The sequence below is a fragment of the Tamandua tetradactyla genome, chromosome 18 (genome assembly GCF_023851605.1).
Source record: "Tamandua tetradactyla isolate mTamTet1 chromosome 18, mTamTet1.pri, whole genome shotgun sequence".
NCBI lineage: Eukaryota > Metazoa > Chordata > Mammalia > Pilosa > Myrmecophagidae > Tamandua > Tamandua tetradactyla.
Window position 1 is genome coordinate 5,586,131 of NC_135344.1, and position 21,416 is coordinate 5,607,546.

Here is a 21,416-nt window from a genome sequence, read left to right on the forward strand (position 1 = left end):
CGACATAGCCACAAGAAGCAGAGTCCATCAGCCAGTGCTTTGGAGATGAAGAAGGAAAATGCCTCCCGGGGAGTTTCATGAAACCAGAAGCCAGGAGAGAAAGCTAGTAGATGATGCCTTGTTCGCCAGGTGCCCTTCCAGCTGAGAGAGAAGCCCTGACTGTGTTCACCATGTGCATCCTCACTTGAGAGAGAAACCCTGAACTTCATCGGCCTTCTTGAACCAACGTATCTTTCCCTGGATGTCTTAGATTGGACATTTCTATAGACTTGTTTTAATTGGGACATTTTCTCGGTCTTAGAACTGTAAACTAGTAAACTCAGTAAATTCCCCTTTTAAAAGCCCATTCTGTTTCTGGTATATTGCATTCAGGCAGCTAGCAAACCAGAACAGTGCTATAATAGAAACAAGGTGCAGGGGGGAGGCCGGATAGGAGTCAGTTCCGTCATGGGAGGGTGGGGGTGGTGAGAAGAAGAAATGAGGAAAAAGGAAGGGCTTCGAGAAAGGCGGGAGGTAGAGGAGGAGACTGGATCCCAGTGCATGGGAGAGGGCCAGTGCTCCACCTGCCGAACCTGGCTCCAGGAAGAGCAGCAGAGCAGCTGAGCCTTCTGCTTCAGGCACCTGGAGGCACTGAAGGGTTTTCACTTGGGGAGAAAATGTGTTGAGACCATTTTGGCAGCAATGGCCTGGACAGGGGAGGGAGAGAGGGAGGACTCTTGTTTGCAGTTGCAAAGCAGAAGCTAAAGCTGCGGAGCAGTTTACACTCCATCCGGCTCACTTCCTTATAAATGATCCTGGAAGAAACACACATTTTTAAACTTTTAAGCTAAAGTCTACCTTTTCCCTTCCATATTCAATTCTCTCTCCTTTCCCAACCATGGTGATTCTATTTATATTCTTTTTTAAAAGTCTAAGTAGATTTAAACTATGATTTATTTCATCTTCATGCTTATTTATGTAAAAATATCTTGAGCCATGATTCAGTCTAAACAAAAGTCAGCTGCTCTGGTCTATGCAGAGGACAAACAAACAGTACCCTGGACTCAAAACCTGACCATCAGATGAACAATGGAGGACAAAATGAGAAGAATTTTAACTTGTAATGGCTGAGATTAGCTCTCTAAAATTAATCCATGGGATCTAATAACTGGTAAAGGGTGAGGAAGGAGCTTTGGGAATGCCCAAATTCCATTCAAAATGAGGATAAAGCCTCAAAAATGTGTTAACATGTCTAAAACAGATTTGTCGATTGGATTTTATTTAGTCTGGTGGAAGTTTCCCTTAACAGAAAAGGGGAGTCGGTCTACGAGCTAGGAAAGGTAGAGAGCAAAAACACCTCAGTAAGGTCTCCGCAGCTTTGGCCAATGCTCCTGGACAACATATGCCCGTAGTAAAAACAAAGGCACCAGGGGACATATCACAGCCTGTGACATGCGAGCCATAAGAGTAAGTGTGACACTGACTCACAGCAAACAATTTGAATTTCATTTTTATGTTAAAACAAACATGGGTATATTTCAGAGGAAATATAACCATGCTCTTTATTTCTAGGAGAAGTTTGTAGAAAATTACACATATATGATAATTTGATTATAAAAATTGGATTGTCTTTTTTTTTTTCTTTTTGACAGCAAAGACACGGCTCACTGGCTGTGGATTTGGAAGGTCTAATCTTTGTGCATTGGCAAACCCCAGGGGTTACTGCCTCAATTTGTAGTCCCCTGGGTTGAGTGGGACTCCCCTAAACTGGCCTCCCTCTGAGGGCACAACAGGTTCCGTTCTGGGATTCTGAGAGGACTGTAGATCTTGGAGTGTTAGGTGGCTCAACCCCTGGTAGGCTGATGAGGGTTTACTGTAATGTATGAGACTCAGTGGCAGATAATCCCTGTGGTCACTGTGGATGCCCTGTCCTCCGATGGAGCCATGTGTGGACCTGCACAGTGGCCTCTCCAGGGCTGGTGAGGTCCTACTGGCTCTCCCTGCCACTGCTCGCTGCACCAAGTTGATCACTGCAGCCCCTTGCCACTGGCTCTGTCCTCTTCTCCCGTAAACGGGGAGCACTGGCCGGCCACTCATCCAGTGACAGAACTGTCAGGAATATCAAGGAGCACGGGGCCGCAGGGGCACAAGTACCAACAAATTCAACTCGACACGGTCACCGTGCTGGCAGCAATTTCTCAGTTCCTGCACTGTGAGCTGTCTTCTCGCCCACGACACGTACGCCTGGCAGAGGCCCACGTGACCAGGAAGGCAGCTGCACACACCCAGCCTCGCCTCACGCTGGTCCCCCGTGGGGAATGGCTCTCCTCTTTTTTCTCAACTGCTCCATGGAGCGCATCCACGCTTCAGCACCTGAGTCCAAGCCAGCTTTAGGATGTGCCTCTCGGTGCAATGAAAGGTGAAAACCTCGTTCCCCATCATCAAAGCACTCACAACTTAACAGAGGTAAAAGAAAGTCACACACTTTCTTTACATGTCACAATGAGTCACGATTTCATAGCATCAGTCAGAGAGATGCAGGTACACTGACTGCTAAACCGGGCCAGAGGAGCCCTGGTCCTCATCATCAGCCGCAAATTCTGTATATGGTGAAAACATCCTCTGGAAGAGAAAGGAAAGTCTAGGTATTCTCAGACCAAGAAAAACTCAGTGAATTTGCTGCTAAAAAATCTACCATTCAAGACTGGCTAAGCTATGTTCTCTAAACAAAAGGGAAATGGTAAGAGGAGGCCTGGAACTTCACACTGAACGGGTAAAACCAGGCCAAGCACTGTGGACAACTGCACTCACTGTGCGTTTCTCAAATCCTATCTGACAGGAGGGCAAAAACTGCCACATCCTGTGGGGCGGTGCTTCAAGATGTAGACGTGAAATATTTAACACAATTACATTATAAAGTGGGGAGAGGAAAAGCTCCTAAATGGCAGTAAGAATTCTGTGCTTCACCCAAAACAGTCGTCAACACTAGTGGACTGTACGTTGTCATACTCAGGCAGCCACTATGAAGCTGCACACCTAAATCAAGATGGAGTCCAAAAAAATGTTCAAATAACCCGCAGGAGGTAAGAAAAGAGAAATAGATGAACAAGAAGCAAAAGGTATAAATAGAAAACAATAAAATAGCAGGCTGAAATCCTAACATAACAATAAATATCTTAAATGTAATCTACTCTAATACACCGATTAAAAGGCAGATATCGGCAGAATGAATTTTAAAAATCCAAATTGATTAAAAATGATCCAACAATAGCTTGTCTACAAGAAATTCATTTCAAATACAATCATATAGGTAGGTTTAAAAGGAAAAGAACAGAAAAAGATAGACTAGGCAAGCAATTTTTTTAAAAAAAAAAAACAGGAGTAGCTGTATTAATATCGATAGAACGGGCTGCAGAGAAAATTACTAGAGACAGAGAGGGACATTACAAGATGAGAAAAGGATCCACTCACTAGGAAAACATAAAATCCTGTGGATGCACCAATCAGCAGAGCTTCAACATACATGAGGCAAAATACTGAGATGACAAGAGAAATGGAAAAATATGCAAGTTTAGTCAGGGAATGCAAGATGTCTCTCAACGAATGACCAAACACAGAAGCGGACAAACAGCACCACATGACAGAGGCGGAACACGCAACCCGAGAGATGCAGAGTGCACTAATTTTTTAAAGCGCCCATTGAACATTCACCAAGACAATGCATACCCAGGGCCATGTTACAAACCTCAACACATTTAAAAGAAATATATCAAACACAGTACGTTCTCTGGCATAAGAGAATAGGACTAGAAATCAAAAAAGAAAAAGGGAAAGAAAAAGAAAAAAAAGGGAAAAACTCCAAAACACTTGGAAATGAAAAAACACATTTAAAACAAATCCACATGTAAACCAGGAAGTCTCAAGGGAAACAAACAAACAAAAAAAACCCTAAGAAAAAAGAAAAAACAACACTGAATGAAAATGCAAATACAGCATATCAAAATATCAAAACATATGTTATGTAGCCAAAGCACTGCTGAAAGGGAAACAATGTAACTGATAAATGCTGATGTTTAGGAAAGAAGAAGGGTCTTAAAATAATCTAAATTCAGACCACAAGAAATCAGAAAATAGAAGAGCAAAGTAAGAAGAAAGGATTTATAAAAATGAGCAGAAATCAATGAAATCAAAATCAAAAATATTGAGAAAAATTAATGAAACAAAGCTACCTCTTTTGACAAAAAGAAAAAATTAGACATAAATCACCAATATCTGCAGTGAAACAGAGGTTATATCGCACAGATTCTGCTGCCATTAAAAAACAGTAAGAGAATACCATAAAAGAATACTCATAAACTTGACAAGGTGGATGAAATCAACCACCTCCTTGTGAAACAAATGACCACAACTCAATCAATATGAAATACCTAGCTTGTATAATCCTATAGCTATTAAGGAAATAAAAAATATAATTAAAAACTCCTAAGAAAGAAATCTCCAAGTGTGAATGGTTTCACTGGAGAATTCCGACAAGCATTTAAAGAAGAATTAATGCCAATTCTATACGATTTCTTCCAGAAAACAGAAAGGCACTTCCCAATTCAGACTGACAGTACAAAAAAGAAGAAAACTACAGACCAGTGTCCACAAAACTCCTGAACAAAATGTTAGCAAATCCAGTCCATCAATGCATAAGAATATGCACCCTCCTCCATCTGAGGGCAAGTCACTGCCATCTCCTGAACAGGCCTGTGTGTCACAGGTCAGAGGACCTACGCCCCCTCCCCTAATCACTGCTGGTAACCAAGTCTCGCGAAAGTCAGCTGAAACCCAGCTGTAACCAAATCTTGGGGTACTGTTAAACTAACCCCCACCCCCACCCCCCTTGGCACTTGCTCTCTTGCTTGGGCTGAGTGCTGATTTTCTTTCCCAACTGGTGCCCCCGGGAACCATTTCCTCCTGTTTCTAAGGTCCTAATTAAATCTCATGGCTAATCTTCTGCCTGGGCTGATCTCTGGTCTCAGGGTTGTGCTGGGCTGGAACAATATCCAGCACCATGACCAAGCAGGATGGATTGATTCTAGAGATGCGAAGCAGATTCAGTATCAGATGTAAATCAATTTAGTCATAATCAATTTTTCATATCCACAAGTCATTTATTCAGGTCAACTGCAGAAAACATTTGATTGACAAAAGCATTGACCAAATATATGTTCATGATAAAAACTCAGCAAACAAGAATACAGGGATAATTTCTCAATTTGATAAACATTATCTACAAAAAAAAAACCTTCCACTAACATCACAGCTAATGGCAAAAAGTGACTGAGTGCTTAATTAGGAGCAGAAACAAGCAAGGATATCTGCTCTAGCCACCCTTGTTCAATAAGGCAAAAAAAAGAAGTCAGAAGCATCCAATTTGGAAAGGAAGAAATACTGCTGCAGACGGCTTCATCGTCTATGTAGATTAGAATCCCCCCAAATCTAAAACAAACAACTCCTAGAACAAATAAGTGAGTTTACAAAGGTCTCAGGATACAAGAGCAACACACAAATAAATTGCATTTCTATATATTAACAAGAATGTTGGAACTAAAATTAATAACACGAGACAATTTACAAATACTCCTAAGAAAACGAATTATTTAGGTGCCGTATGCTGAAAGTCACAAAACACGGATGAAACAAATCAAAGAACTGAATAAACAGAGAAACACAGCCCGGTCATGGGGTGAGGGTAGGGAATGTCAACATAGTTAACAAGCTGATTTTCCACAAACTGATCTGCAGACTTAATATAATATCTTTGAAAAGCAAGGGTCCAATAAATTAGGTAAAATAATCTTGCAAAGGATGAATCAAGTGGGAGAAATCTACACTGCCTGACACTGAAGGCCAGAAAGTAGCCACTGCAGTGGAAAAGCTACACGGAACCCAGAAGAGACGAGTGCAAATATGCCCAGAGACGGAAAAGCCATTTCAGAGGTGAGAAAGCTCCTTTCCACAAATGTTGCTGGAGCAATTGGACTTCCACAGGCAGGGAAATTAACTTCAACCTACATCTCACACTTCACAAAATAAACTCAAAAAAGATCAACTAGTATCAATGCAAAATTAAAAACCGCTGAGATACAGCATTAAAGAAAAACTTAAGGATCTAGGACTAGGTAAATAGTTCTTAGTTTGGAAACCATAAGCAGACTGCATAAAAGGGAGAACTGGTAAAATTGGACTTCATCAAAATTAAAACCTTTTCCGCTGTGAAAGACCCTTTGACAAAAATGGAAAGACAAGCTACACACTAGGGAAAAGTATTTGTAAATCACATATCTAACCCAAGGACACATACCTGGAATACATAAACAGCTCACAAAACTCAACAATTGAAAAAAAAAAAAAAAAGGAAACAATCCAATTAGAAAATGGGCAAAAGACAGGAAGAACATTTCACCCAGGAGGATACAAAAATGACATGTGAAAAGTTTTCAACACCATTCGCCACCAGGGAAATGCAAGTTAAAACCACAATTGAGCTACCACCATGCACCTACCAGAATGGCTAAAATCAAACTGAGGGACGGTGTGACAAATGCCAGCAAGGACACAGAGGAGCTGGTGCTCGTCCATTCTGGTGGGTGTGTAAAATGGCACAAACGCTCTGGAAAAGCGTGGCAGCTTAAAAACAAAACTAAACATGCAATTACCACTTGACCCTCCAACAGCATTCCTGGGCATTTACTTATGTTCACAAAAACAGCGAATGTTTATACCAGCTTTATTTGTAACAGCCTCAAACAGGAAATGACCTGGATGTCCCCTGAGGGCGAACAGTTAAATAAACTGTGTATGTTACATGGGCACGAGGTACCAAGGCATGCAACCAGGTGATTGAGTCTATGGGCAGCCCTGCTGGTGAGAAAAGCTAATTTCAAAAGATTGACAACTTTAAGAGACAAAGTCACAGAGGTAAAGAGGGGCCAGGGACTAGGGCATGGGAGAAGTGAGGAAGCTGAGGTGTGGCTACAAAAAGGTGCAAGAAGGACCACCGCTGCAGAGACTCTTTCGGCCATGATGGTCAATTTCATCACATGACTCTCGTTCTGCGAGACGTCACCCCTGAAGGAATCTGGGTCCAGGGTGCATGGGCTCTCTCAGCTTGGGCTCTTAACTCAAGAGTAAAATATTTAACTGTTCTGTAGCTATCAGCTTGTAGTTTTCCTTCTTTGTACCATCTCTGCTGGATTTGGCCTAAGTAATGCTAGGAAATGAATTTGGAAGTGTTCCCACTTCTTCTACTTTCTGGATTATATTGTGTAGAATTAGTGTTAATTCTTCTTTAAATGTTTGATAGAATTCTCACTGAAACCATCTGGGCCTGGAGAATCCCTTTATGGGAGTTTTTAAATTACAAATTTGATTTTGTTAATAATTATAAGATTATTCAAGTTATCTACCTTGTGATTTTTAAGGAATTGGCTGATTCCACCCAAATTGTCTAAATGACACATGTAGAATGGCTCATAATATTCCCTTAGTACCTTTGCTGTCTGCAGCCTCTGCAGGGGTATTGTGTTTCATTCCTAGAATTGGTAATTTTTGTTTTTTCTCTCTTTCTCTTTTTATTCATCAGTCTTAGAGATCTGCCCATTTCACTGATCTTTTAGAGTAACAGCTCTCTCATCGATTTTTCTCTATTAGTTACACTGATTTTTGCTCTTCTTAGTAGCTCCTTCATTTGGCTTACTTTCCTTTGCTTTATATTATACCTCTTCTGCAGGTTGTTTAGATGAGAGTTCAGAAATTATTGATTTCAGCCATTCCTTCTTTTCTAAAGTATGTGTTTAGTGATATAAACTTCCCTCTTGGCATTACTTTAACTGTGTCTCACAAATTCTGATGCGTCACTTTCATTTGCCATTCAGTTTGATACATTTTTTAATTTCCCTTTCAACTTCCTCACTGATGCACAGATTATTCAGATTCCAGATGCTTGTAGCTTCTCTGTTTGGTATAGATTTCTAGTTTGATTCTATTGTGGTCTGAGAATACCCACTGTATGATTTCAATTATTTTAAATATGATGAAGTATTTTTACAGCCCAAGCCATGGTCTCTCTTGGTATATGTCTCATGGGCACTTGAGAACAATGTATATTCAGCTGCTCTTGGGTGGAATGTTCTATAAACGTTGATTAGATCCTCTTGGTTGTTGGCATTTGTTCTAGTTTGCAAGATGCTGGAATGTGCTATAGCAGAAACAGAATGGCTTTCAAAAAGGGGAATTTATTAAGTTGTAAGTTCACATGTTCTAAGGCTGTGAAAATGTCCAAATTAAAGCAAGGCTACAGAAATGTCCAATCTAGGGCATCCAGGGAAAGATACCCTGGTTCAACAAGGCTGATGATGTTCAGGGTTTCTTTCTCAACTGGAAAGGTACTTTGTGAACATGGCGACACCTGCTAGCTTTCTGTCCAGGCTTCTTGTTTCATGAAGCTCCCCCAGGGCTGTTTTCTTTCTTCATCTCCAAAGGTCTCTGGCTGTGTGGGCCCCAAAGCTTTTTGCAAAATGGTTTCCTCTTAAAGGGCTCCAGTAAGCAAGCCCCGCTTTGGATGGGTGGAGACATAGCTCCATGGAAACCATCTAATCAAAAGTTACCACCCACAGTTGGGTGCATCATATCTCCATGGAAACAATCAAAAAGCTCCCATCCAGCAACACTGAATGAGGATTAAAGAATTTGGTTTTTCTGGGGTACACAACAGATTCAAACTGCCACAGTGTTGAACTCCTGTATATGCTTTAGTTTCCTTGGCTGCTCAAGAAGATACCATGAAATGATTGGAGTTAAACCACAGGAATGTATTTGCTCAGTTCTGAGACTCAGACAGAAGTCCAAATCAAGGCATCATCAAAGTGATGCTTTTCCCCCCAAAGTGTGTTGGGGCTGGCTGCCAGCGATCTTTCATCCTTAGCTAGTCACATGGCAAGGAACATGGTGGTGTCTCCTGGTCTCTCCCTTCTCTTCTGGGTTTCACTGATTCCAGCCTCTGAGTGCTCCCTCTGTTTGTGCTATGTGAATTTCATTCCCTGTATAAAGGACTCCAGTAACAGGATTCAGACCCATCCTGTTTGGGCTGGGCCGCATCTTCTTAACTGAAGTAACCTCATCAAAAGCTCCTACACTTAAATGGGTCCACACCCACAGCAATGGATTAAATTTAAGAACATGTTTTTCTGGGGTACACACAGCTCCATACCACCAGAGTGTTCCTGCTGGTTTCCTGTTTGTTGGTCTATCAAGTTTAACAATTGATAGGGATGTTGAAGTCTGTAACTATAATTTTTTATCTATCTGTTTCTCCTTTCAATACTATCAGCTTTTGATTCGAAAATTTTGCAAATCTGCTGTTTGGTGCAAATACACTTAGAAATTGCTTTAGGTTTTTTTGTACATTGAGCAATTTATCACTATATAATAACCTTTTTTGTCTTCAAAGTTCCTTTGCTCTGAAGCCTACTTTATCTGATATTAATACAGTCAGTTCGGCTTTTTTAAAATTAGTATTTGCATAATATACCTTTTCCCACTTTTGTACTTTCGATCTACTTATATTGTTATGTTTGAAGTGAACTTCTTATAAATAGCAATATAGTTGGGTCATGTTTCCTAATCCACTCTGCCAATCTGTTTTAACTGGTATACTATTTACTTTACTGTAGTTATCAATAACTAAGGCTTAATTCTGCCATTTTATTTTTTGTTTTGTTTTTCTTTTGTTTGTTTTCCTGCCTTCAACTATTATTTTTCAAGAACTTTTTCAGCCCCTCTTTATTTATTTCTCCCCTTTCAGCACTGTAACAACTTTTGTTACAGTATCACATGTCCTTGAGACTTGCTCAATTTTTTTTAGTGTGTTTTCTCTGTTGTTCAGACTGGTTTATTCCTATTGTCTTTATTTTCCAGTTCACTGATTTTTTCTTATCTGCTCATCATTCTGTTCTTGAGCCCACACACTGAGTTTTTAATTTCACCTGCATTTTTCAGCTCTAAAATTCCACTTGGTTCTTCTTTATATCGTCTATTTCTTACCCAAGATTTTCTGTTTTTTCCATTTGTTTTAAGCATGTTGGCAATTACTCCTTGGAGCGTATTTATGATGGCTGCTTTAAAATCTTTGTTAGATGATTCTAACACCTTTGTTACCTTGGTGTTATCTTGGCATCTATTGGTTCTTCTTTCCATTCATTTTGAGGTCTTTCTGGTTCTTGGGATGACTGACGATTTTTGACTGAAACATTTCAGTAAGATATTTATTATGAGAACCTGGATCTTTTCCAAACCCCTTCTGTTGCACATGGCTTCATCTGACATTAATGCAGCAGTGGAATACTGGGTGCTGTCCTGTTAATGCCAGGTGAGGGTAAAAGTCCCAGCCCCCAATTTGGCTTCCACTGACTCCCAGAGGGAGCATGCTTCATCACTGCTGAGCAGGTGTGGGAGCGCCGGGCCTCCAGGGGGCCCCGCTGATACCATGGGTGGGGGTGGAGGTCCTGACTAGGTTGCCTCTGGTCATCCCTGCAGGAGGGGCTCTGAGTCCAGGCTCTTGCCTCATCTCCACTGACACCAGGGGAGGGGACTGTGCTATGTCTGGTGGGGATGCAAGTCCCAACTCCTATTCAGCTCTCTCTAACATGAACCCAGAACCTTGTTACAGTATGGGGAGGGCAGAAGTCTAGGGTCCCTAAAGAGCCTTTGCTGGTATGTGTGTGGAGCTACAATTTTTGTTGTTGTGTTTGGCTGGGACAGAACGGTTACTGTCTAAAAGCTGTCTGTCTTCCTAGGCTACCCCTTCCTAATCCTTTGGCTCAAGAGAGCAGGCTCTTCTTGGGGCTTTTTCTATTTGCTTATGTTGGCATTTCCAGGTTGCCAGCTTCTCTGGCTCCAAGTTTGGAATACACAAGGGAGAGGAAAACCCAGGAAATTCACCACTGTGTTACTGCTCAGGCCTCAAGGTCTGTAGCCAATCTGCCTTCTCTCCACCTTACAGAGTTGTGTTACATGTTTTAATATATAATGTCCAAGGCTTTAATTGTACTTGATGGGAGAAACAGGGAAAAGTATGTCTACTTCATGTTTCCAGAACTTCTATCAGCATTATTTTTATCATCGAGAAAATCCTTATTTTTCAAAATCACAATAAAGCAGCAAAGAGATGGCGAATGGTCTGAGAAAGTGGATAAATAGGACAATAGCTCTTTTATTTCACTGAGATAACAGCCTAAGATTCAAGTTGCATTACAACCAACCGCAGATTAAACGGGAAGTGAGACTAAGATGAAAGCCCGAAGGCTGATGGGAAGGAACGTGCAAGAAGGGAGGTTTAAGCTTACAACAGACCAAGGAGGCATTTCTTATTGACAGACGAAATGCCAGTAGTGTTTATTTCACTTTTTTAATGAATTGAATCCTTTGACAACCCTAACCTATCTCCCACTTCTGTTTAATGCATAAAATCAAAATGGTTTCCCACTTCACAATAACCCCCCCAGAAATAAGGGAAGTTTCTTTATACCTGAGTCTTTACAACATGTTCCATAATGGGTTACGTTCTCATTTACTTTATTTTGAACTGGAAAGGCCAGCTGAGGAAGACACAGCCTGAAGGACCTCGTCAGAGTCTAGTTTATATCACTTGTTATACAAATCATTTGATAGAGTAAGTGAAGTTTTTAAAAGCAGAGGCAAAAGAATGTTAACGTAACCAAGTCACGTTAGGTTAGTTGTCAACAGCCTTCTATGGGATTCTGTTGTGAGGTCATGAATACATACCTGGACGGTGTACAAATGGGAGGGAAACAATCTAACATATGTGCTATGGACTCTCAGGACCAGCATCAAACATAGATTCAGAAAGGGCTGTGTATGTCAGATGATCTAGACAAACTGAGGATTATGTACTCTAATAAAAAGTGTAACTCCAGTAATAAAGAAGAAACATTGATGAAGAAGTTATACTTTGAGATACTGAATAAAATTCTTTCATGAAATGAGAGGAGCAATATTACAAAATTAACATATGATACCATGTACAATTTTAATAGGTACTTGTAACTATATTCATGAAGTAAATATTATGAATAGATATGATTATTTGCATCATCCTAAAAGTTTGCATTTTTAAGTTAGCCATATTTCTTTTCTCCCCCCCAAATCTTCTCTCACTGGGAAAATGGTGCAGTGACTTTCATTTCACTTTCTACTTGGGCTTCATGACATTTCTCTCCGTTTGAAATTTCACAGTATAATTATTGATTTGCATACGAGAAACTTAATAATGTACTGTTTAAGCTTTTACCCAAATGATTTATGTACTGCAACTGGCTTCTATCATCAGATGAGTCTGGAATTTATGTATTTCAATTTTCTAGGGTTGTGCTTAGTAGAGAACAAAGAAGATAATATCACAGTGTAAGAAATACCACAATGCAAAAATCTCTGCAACATTCATAAACAGAAAAAAAATTGATTCTAATTAGTCAAATTATCTCGGGGAGCTACAATGAATCACATGATATAGTGATTCAGAAAAGGTAAATAAGTGACTGTAAACATCTTTTTTCTTTGACTTATAGTAAACTTCACATTGGTCTACCTAACACAAACTAATAACCTTGATTTTATTATCTTTATGACAAAACTGAACAGCTACTTGGGAATATTACAACTTCAAATTAACTCAGATTTGTCAAATAACACAAATATTTTACAAATTTTACCATGATGCTATGGACATCCTTTTATTCCTTACTATGTGGGGCTCAGTGCCTGATACACTGGAAGAATTTAATTAATGACTGTGGAATCAACGAGCGAGCCTTTTATCTTTGTATACGGATAGCAGGCGAGGAGGAGACAGACAATCGTATCAGTGGCTGTTAGGAAACGCACTGCCTCTGTGGATGAGAGTCCACAGCCCAGCTGCCTCGACTGGCTGTAACTGATGGTTTAGTCCAGGAGCTGCTGTAGGGCTCCTGACTTACAGCACAAGGCTTCTATGACAGAACGTCAGAGGCACCAGCTTACCAGGACTTAAACCAGGCTCCAAGGTAATCTCCAGATCTGTTCAGGCACGTGGGGCACGTGGGTTTCTCACCAGGACACTAGGGAGCCCTCAAAGTACAGCAAATGCAACTCTCTGAAGTCAGAATTGAGGCAAAGATCTTAGAAATGAGAGAACCAGGGTCATCCCCAGATAGTTAAACTATGAGATCAAAACAAAGTAGAACAGAGCAAAGATTTACAAACTTGTCTAAAATAGATGGAATGAGCATTTGACTGCGCCCTATGAACAAATGTTCTCCAAGAAAGAATTCCATAGTACAACAAGCTTGGCTGGATTAACACACTTATCAGTAATGCCTCTTGGCTTCACCATGCTACAGCAAGGAATGAATTCCTAAGAGGGGGCATGTTATGCAGTGGAGCTTATTGGGTTCCTATTAATATATGCTACAATTTAGTAAAACCTAACTAACTGAAGTAATTTATACATTCCACATTAGCAGGGGCAGGGGGCTGGGGTGAGATTTAGAAAGTCAAGGAGACTTAGGTATAGGCCTTGTTCAGGCAGGGTGAAGAGTGGGTGGGCCTCAGACCCTGGCCCCATGGCTAGGTGGACCCTGAGAGGAGAGGTCAGGGGGCCCAAGGCCAGAGAACTGGAAGTGAGGTTAACAGAACTCTTCCATGGTCTAGTCCCCCACACACTAAAAACCACCACCAACGCATGGAGGACAAACCGAACGAGCCCAGAGTCCGTCACTGGGCGCGGGTTCAAGGCGCCAGCCCCTCCGACTGCAGCACCTAGTGTGAACGAGCACGTGGCGGCGTCCAGCCTTGCCTTCCCATGCTGGCGGCTTGGTTTCAGTCCTCCTCTGGACACGCTGCCCAAAGCAGAGCCCCTGAGCCTGCAAGCCCAGGGTACAGTTTCCAGACCAGAGCCCCCATACCATCTGCGCATGTCTCCATTTCCCGCACTTGCGGCTTCTGCTCCACAGCTAGTGCCCTTCTGAGGCAGGGGATGTTCTCTACTAACAGACTCCACGCTTCAGAACAGTTGGCTGGGCAGAGCTCCCACCTACCCTCACCCAGGTCCTCCACGAGTGGTACCAGTGGCCAAACGCATCACAGCTAAGGGACAGGTGTGGACCTGTCATTCTTAACCCAAGTCCATCCTTTCTTCAGATTTCATTAGTTTCCCCAGCATCTTTTTCTGTCCCAAGATCCCATATTAGATTTAGTTGTTGTGTCTCTTTAGACTCCCCTAGGCTGGCATAGTTTCTTGGGCTTTCCTTGTTTTGATGACCTTGACAGGACTGAAGGGTACTGGTATGGGATTTTGTAGGAGGACCCTCAGGTGGGATTTGTCATTTTGCTCCTGATTAGGCTGGGTGGTGGGCTTGGGGAGGGGAGGTGCCTTTCTCATTCTCGCGCGGTGGGTCCAGTACAGAGCAGCATCCGCCACTGCTGGGCTGGCCGCCGGCTTCTCCTTCCCCACTCTCTGCGCCCTTTGGGAGGAAGCCACCCTTCACAGCCCACACTTGGGAGTGGGGAGCTCTACCCCAACAGCAGTGTGTCTACCTACATCTGGGGACTCTTCTGTACAGGATATTTGTCTCTTCCTCTCCCTTTAGAAAATGGAGTCACTTACTTACCTAAATATGGACTCCTGGATGTTTACTTTATGCTTAGGGTTCTATGCCAACATGACTTCACTTCAGCTGTTACTCACACCTCCAGCTTCAGCCACGGGTGTATAGCTTTTTCCCTCCCTTTCTTTATTCCTGGAATTTCCTTACTTTCTGGCAAAATGTAATTTTTTTAAATCCCAAATTTTTGAAGGTCACAGGCACTAAAAGTGCCAGATCTAACCTTTCAAATGTTATAATACCATTTCAGAATGTTTATGGAAAGGCTATGGATTACATATAGTAATATAGGTTATTTAAAACATCTTTAAAAATTGTTCTTAATCACTTTTATTCTATTGCCTCTTTACAGGACCTATTCTCTGCCAGAAATCACTGTAGCCTTAATTTCTGTGTTCTCTACCATGAGCTAAGCATTGTGCTAAACACTTTCTATGGATTATTTACATTCCTCAAAAACAACCATAAAATGTAAGTATTAATGTTCTTATTTTACAAATCAGGACACTGCAGCTGTCAGTGTTCGGTGGCTTGTCCCAGGTTACAGGCACTAGCTACTAGGGTCAAAGTCCAACAGCAGTCTGACAGTGGAGCAATTCCACGTACCAATCTCACTGCTGTAGCCCTTCGTAAGAAAGCCAATCTTATATTCAGTATGGTAAATATGCAGAGTCCTCTTTTTAAATAAGATTAAGATAGGGGTTCCTAAACTCAGAAAGCAGATAGAGAAGCACTAGCTGCAGGTCTAGGACAGAAATCTATGATTCCTGACTGACTGGCTTACAGGCCTTTGGGATCTACGAGGCCCTCCTTAACGGTGACAGTATGAGGGTTTGGACACAGGAGGTGGCGGCATGGTGGGGCGAGGCTTTGGGCCCAGTGACTGATGGGGCGCGGCTTTGGGCCCAGTGACTGATGGGGCACCCCAGGTGCCCCATGAGGCCCTCCCCATGCACCTCTGCTGCCTGTGCTCTGCTGTGGAGGTGGGTGCTGCAGTTCATTCAAAGGCTCTTGTAAGAGAGGCACTCAGGTGGAACCGTTATTTTCGGTTAGAAGAATGCTGCAACAAGTGTCCTGGTACCTGTGACTTTTTGTGTGGTTAAAGGTGGATCTTTGGGGCCAGCTCCCCAGTGCAGGCATCCAGGCCCTACCTAAGCCCCCTACAGGAAGTAGGGACTCTCTGTACTCACACGAGCAAGGAGAGTGCTTGCTTCCCCACAACTGCACCAATATGTGCCGATAGATTTTTAAATGTTTCCCAGTTTTATAGGTTAGAAATGGCATTGGTGTTATTTTAATTTGCATCTGAATTGCACGTGAATATGCAGTGTATTAATTTCTACTCCACACTACACCTTCGAAAACTAAAGCAACTTGATGAATGCAATTATATTCATCAACCTTTCTGCTAGTGAGACTGTGGCTTTTACGTAAACCTCAGAGAACCATCGTGGGTCCTTCCTCTTAGGTCACGAGCACCCCTGGGATGGGTGGGCAGCAAAGCACCTACCTTCAGGTGGGTGGCCCGTTTGAAGGCTTTACTGCAGACGTGGCAGACGTGGATGCGCTCCTGGCCATGGACCTCCTTGCTGTGGTGCACCAGCATCGTGGCCGAGGAGAAGGTGCGGCTACACTCGAGGCACTGGTGCACCCGCCCCTCCTTCTCGGGCTGACCACCCTTGGCCAGGGTTGGAGAGACATCAGTTACCTGGAGCAAAGCAGGAATTCCACGGCGTTACCCCCACAGGTGCATATATGGACCACTTCACTGTGAGCTCACTAGGACAAGCAAAATAAAGAGAGACCAAGAGGCCTGGCCCGCAGGGCATCTGCTGTGTGGGCTGCAGGCAGGAGACTGGATCATGGGGAAATGGCATGGGGGAGCTTGGAAGACAAGCTGATTGAAGTATGCAGATTGAAGTATACTGACTGAAGGCTGACTTAGAGGACAGAAAGTTGGTTCAGTAAGTGCACTCTGGAGCCAGACCTCCTTGGTGCAAATTCCAGCCCCAACACCAACCACTGCAGCCACAGTGGGCTGAACAGTTAAGGACTCTGGGCCTGCCTCTTTGCCTACAAAACTAGTATCGCCTACCTACTAGAAGACTAAATAAGTGACAGTGATGTAAGGAGCTGAGAACAGTCCCTGGCGCATGGCAAGCATTCAAGAAATGCTAACTAGTAGGAGTAGTGGTTTGGGCTTACTCACATGTAAATGGTACAGCCAGAAAAGGCCACTGCTTTGGCTGATCTTTCTCCACAAACTGCCCCATAAATAATTCTTAATAGCCAAAGATGTTTTGGGCTTTTGATTGGACTAAAGCATTTTCCCCAAAACTGTGGCTCACAACCAATCAGTAATGGGATACTACCATCCCTTGAAAGAAACAAATAAAGTGGGAGAGATTGATAACTCAGCTCTGTAAATCATTGAGCTCAGTTTTGCAGGTGACAATTCCTATTCAGGTACTTTAATTAAAGAAAACTTAGAAACAATCAGGAAGAAAATTGCTGGGATTAAGTAACATTTTTATTACTCTTAGTTTATCAAATACTTTTTCAAAATACTGAAATATGCAGAAACAGATCAACATAAAAGATAAATAAAGCTACAAAAGACTTCTACTATGTGTTCTGACATTGTTAACGTGTGTTATAATAAAAAGAGTCCATATGTGTAGAAAAATGGAACAAAACAGAAAAGGCCAGAAGAGAGAAGACGCTGTACACAGGGCAGGTATTATTTTGTGCCAGTTATTTCAGGTGTGTATGGGTCCACATGTGTGTGTGTGTGAATGTAAAGAAAAGAAATCTGTATGTAGAATCTGAATAAGATATTTTTCTGAGTCAAAAATATGGGAACTTTGTGTTTTCTGCATGATTTATCTGTAACTCTACAAAAACAATTGTCTAATAAGGTAACTTATTTTAAAAAGTTTGAAAACCATTGGAATAAAAGATACTCAGAGCTATTATGTAACTACAGATAAAGAAACCATATGATTAAAACAAATGACACATAATGACTACCATAACAGAAGTCTGTAGTTAATAATGCTAATATTCTCTATCAATTTTCAAATATTTATCATGTCATAGTAACTAAAAAAGTATACAGAGGAAATTGTTTCCGAATCAAGCATTTCATTTCTCAGAAGTGAGAATTCAATATCCGATCTACATCATTCAAGGAAAGACAAACAAACCAGCCAAAGGTCAAAGCTACTCTGGAAAATATTTTGCCACCTCATTGGAAGCAGTAAAAAGAAAACTTAGTACTTTCAAGTTCACGGCTTTGACAGCCACAACAGAGCAAAATCTCAAGTGTACTGATGAATTTCAGAACTACGTATATATGAAAATCTGAAAAGGATCTAGATCTTTCTAGGGATTTGCTAAAATCATACCTGCCCAAAGAGGAGGGAAAACTATGTTAAAGACTGAATGTAGCATTTGATTTAAAAATCTTTTAAATCATTCAAAGATTTCTGAATCTCTTGTGGACCCCAGAAAAGCCATGTTCTTTAATCCTCATTCAATATTGCTGGGTGGGAGCTTTTTGACTGTTCCCATGGGATATGACCCACCCAATCGTGAGTGGTAAATTTTGATGAGATGGGTTCCATAGAGATGTGTCTCCACCCACTCAAGGTGGGTCGCCCTTTAGGAGGGAACCATTTTAGAAAAAGTTTCAGAGCCACAAAAACCCAGGAAGCCAGAGGCCTCTGGAGATGAAGGAGGAAAATGCCCCCGGGGAGCTTCATGAAACAAGGAGCCTGGAAAGAAAGCTAGCAGATGTCAACAGCCACGTGAGCCATGTGCCTTTCCAGTTGAGAGAGAAACCCTGGACGTCATCAGCCTTCATGAACCAAGGTATCTTTCCCTGGATGCCTTAGATTGGACGTTTCTATAGCCTTGGTTTAATTTGGACATTTTCATGGCTTTAGAACTGTAAACTTGCAACTTAATACAGTCCCCTTTTAAAAGCCATTCTGTTTCTGGTATATCACATTCCAGCAGGTTGCGAACTAGAACACAGGGTTATAAATGCTTGCCTCTTGCACCACGTTTTCTGGCCAATTGGGGCAGCAGGATGGAGCTTACACCTTTGCTCCTCTCTCAAGCATGAGTCCCCTGGCTGCTAAGGAGGTGAGGGAGAGGGGGAAGAGGAGGAGGGGTTGGGGAGAAGGGGCTAGGCATGGGGAAGTGTGGGGGAGGAGGGAGAAGCAAAGGAGGGGCTGGGAAGGACAGGGAAGGCAGGAGGAGGGGGTGGGGGGGAAGAGGAGAGAGGAGGGAGGAGGGAGGAGGCGGCAGGAAGGACAGGGAGGGCTGGGGAGAGCAGGGGCCCTCGCGGCAGCAGCACTGTACCTGTGTCCTAGTGCACCAGAGACAAGGTGCTCCTGGTCTAGCAGCCTCTGCACCCACCCCTGGCGTTGGCAGGCCCTCAGAACCATTCGGGAAACTAAGAGGAGGCAGAAATTTCTGGGGAATGTGGCCTTATACAGAACCACCCTTCTGACTCCAAACCTCGTCTGAGCTAACCTTTCAGTAAAGTTGATCCAGCTGAGATCTGTTAATCTCAATTAACAGGAAGCCCAGGTAGGAGCACATTACAACTACCTTTTTCTGGTCTGGTCTAAACTGTGGCATCAAGGAGAGCAAGGCTCAAAAGCAGGGGACTCATGCTGCCTCTTACTCTTAAGTCATCCCAAGCTGCCTTTGGATCGTTTCCTCATGGCAACATGGCCACGGCAGCACAAACACCTTCCAGGCCTGGGTGAGAGCTCCAAGAAATACTACCTGGGAAGTGCTTGGAAAAGAACCTGGCCTCTGGTGCCTGACCGGCGGGTGCAAACAATACTTTAAAAAGAAAGCTGCGTTCCTTTAAGCCGTGAGCCAGAGGAGAAAGGTCTGAAACTGTGGAAGGGGCTCCAAGCTCAAGAAAGGAGCCAGGAACCAGCTCATAAAGCCTCTGAATTTACAGCTCAAGGTCATGCCAGCTCTCCTGACCCTAACCGGGAAGGGCCTGAAAGAAATCAGCCATTTCGTGTTTGTACAGAAGGCAGACCATCCTCTTTTAGGGCAGACGCCTGCTGCAGGGACTGACCCAGACCCGAGAAGCTCCTGCAGTGTGCCTGGGCTGGGGGCTGCCCGCGGGCACTGCCGGGTGTGCCCTGCGTGGAGACTGAGGTGCCCCATGGGCACAGTTGTCCTCGTGCCAGCTGGGTCCTAAACTGGGGAACCAGGACCAGGAGCAAGGGTGCAAATGGTGTGGTCAGCACTCTCCAGCGCAGACAAGGACGTCCACGAGGACATGGCCACAGGGGCCCCATCTCACGCCAATAAGTGGAAACAGGCAGGCTCACGGAGGGGGACGGTGCTGGGGCGACCCTCTCCATGCCAGGCACTCCTTGTGTCCTGGGGACTAAGTCAGAGGGCTGTGGGCGAACAGAACCTGGCTGGGGTGGGGGTGGGGGTGGGGGTGGGGTTCCCTGTTCATCACTCACACATGCGACTATGGAGCTACTTCATGTTGTAAGCAAATCAACATTTCAAATTTTGAAAAAAATCACAAGCTAGATCAAGTTTTAATATTCAGTTTCTCTCATGACAGGCTATGATTAAAATGGAAGTTAAAATGAAACAGAAGTTCAGTGGAAACACTGTAAACTAACTTTAATATAGAACTCATCTATGAAACATTCTAGCTATATTAAATCAAATGCTGGAAAATCAACAGATTACAAGAATAGCAAAGTGGCCATGTTTACTGGTCGCATAAGACAGAGCAATCATGCATGGAACGTCCCAGTTACCAGTTAAGAACTGAATCTTGAGCACATGAGACGAATAGGTCTCACGATACTTTTTAATCCTGACAGATTAAAAAGAAGGGTGGTCAAGAAGCCAATGCTTTTTCTTCTGGGCACTCAATTGTGTGAGACAAATGGTTAGATCAGCAGACTTGGGGTGTCGCACTCTGGCTTCTGGAGGTGCCGTCCAAGCCCCCTGGCCCTCCTGTCTGATAAGAGTGTTTCTGTGCCCCCAGGACCATGGGCCATGTCCAAGACAGACCCTCTATGCTCAGGGGTGATTCAGGGTGGATGTCTACTTGGACCCCTGGGGAGGGCTGGGGTGTGGCCCGAGGAAATAAGGCCAGGCACTTCGCCAGGCTCATGTGATCCACGAGCTTCCCTGGCTGGCAGCTGTCTGTGCCTGTGTCTACACATCACTGTTTGCACAATAGTGCAGGGGATGAGGTTCAGCTAAGCCCTGGTCTCCCCGAATTCCATGTGTCTGCATATCCCTACCATGTATTAAACTGCACCATGAGGATAACAGATTCCTCTGAGCTAAGTCCCTCTAAAGGGTCATGGAACCTGAGAGTGATCTTGGGGAAGCCCCCCCCAAAATGTTAAAGCTATACACAATGAAAGTTGACTAGAGAAACTCTAGTTACTCAACCCAAACTGGTGGAAGGGAGGGATCACCAGTGCCGGTTACATGCAATGTATGAAAAAGTTCTTGTTCAACTGAAAAACTGATAATCCTCAAAGGATTTGCTATAAATGCTTAAGTATAAAGTTTAATGAAACTTTAAGAGATTCTGTGCTTTAGTTCTGACTCTGAACATTTTAAGGTAAGAGTTTTTTCTCTATAGCTTCCCTCCATATTTATCACTATCATTTACTACAAATTTTGGCCCCGAAAAACATGTATTTTAAGAAAAAG

The 21,416-nt window shown here is 43.0% G+C and overlaps 1 protein-coding gene across 9 annotated transcripts in view; it reads right to left on the minus strand.

Moving 5' to 3' along the window:
* The window catches only part of ZNF236 (zinc finger protein 236), a 190,625-nt gene that overhangs the window by 12,073 nt on the left and 157,136 nt on the right, over nt 1–21,416 (minus strand). For all 9 annotated transcript variants that reach the window (XM_077135205.1, XM_077135204.1, XM_077135198.1 and 6 more), the window contains one exon: nt 16,195–16,392. In XM_077135205.1, the coding sequence (XP_076991320.1) occupies nt 16,195–16,392 (198 nt within the window). The remainder of the gene's footprint in view (nt 1–16,194; nt 16,393–21,416) is intronic.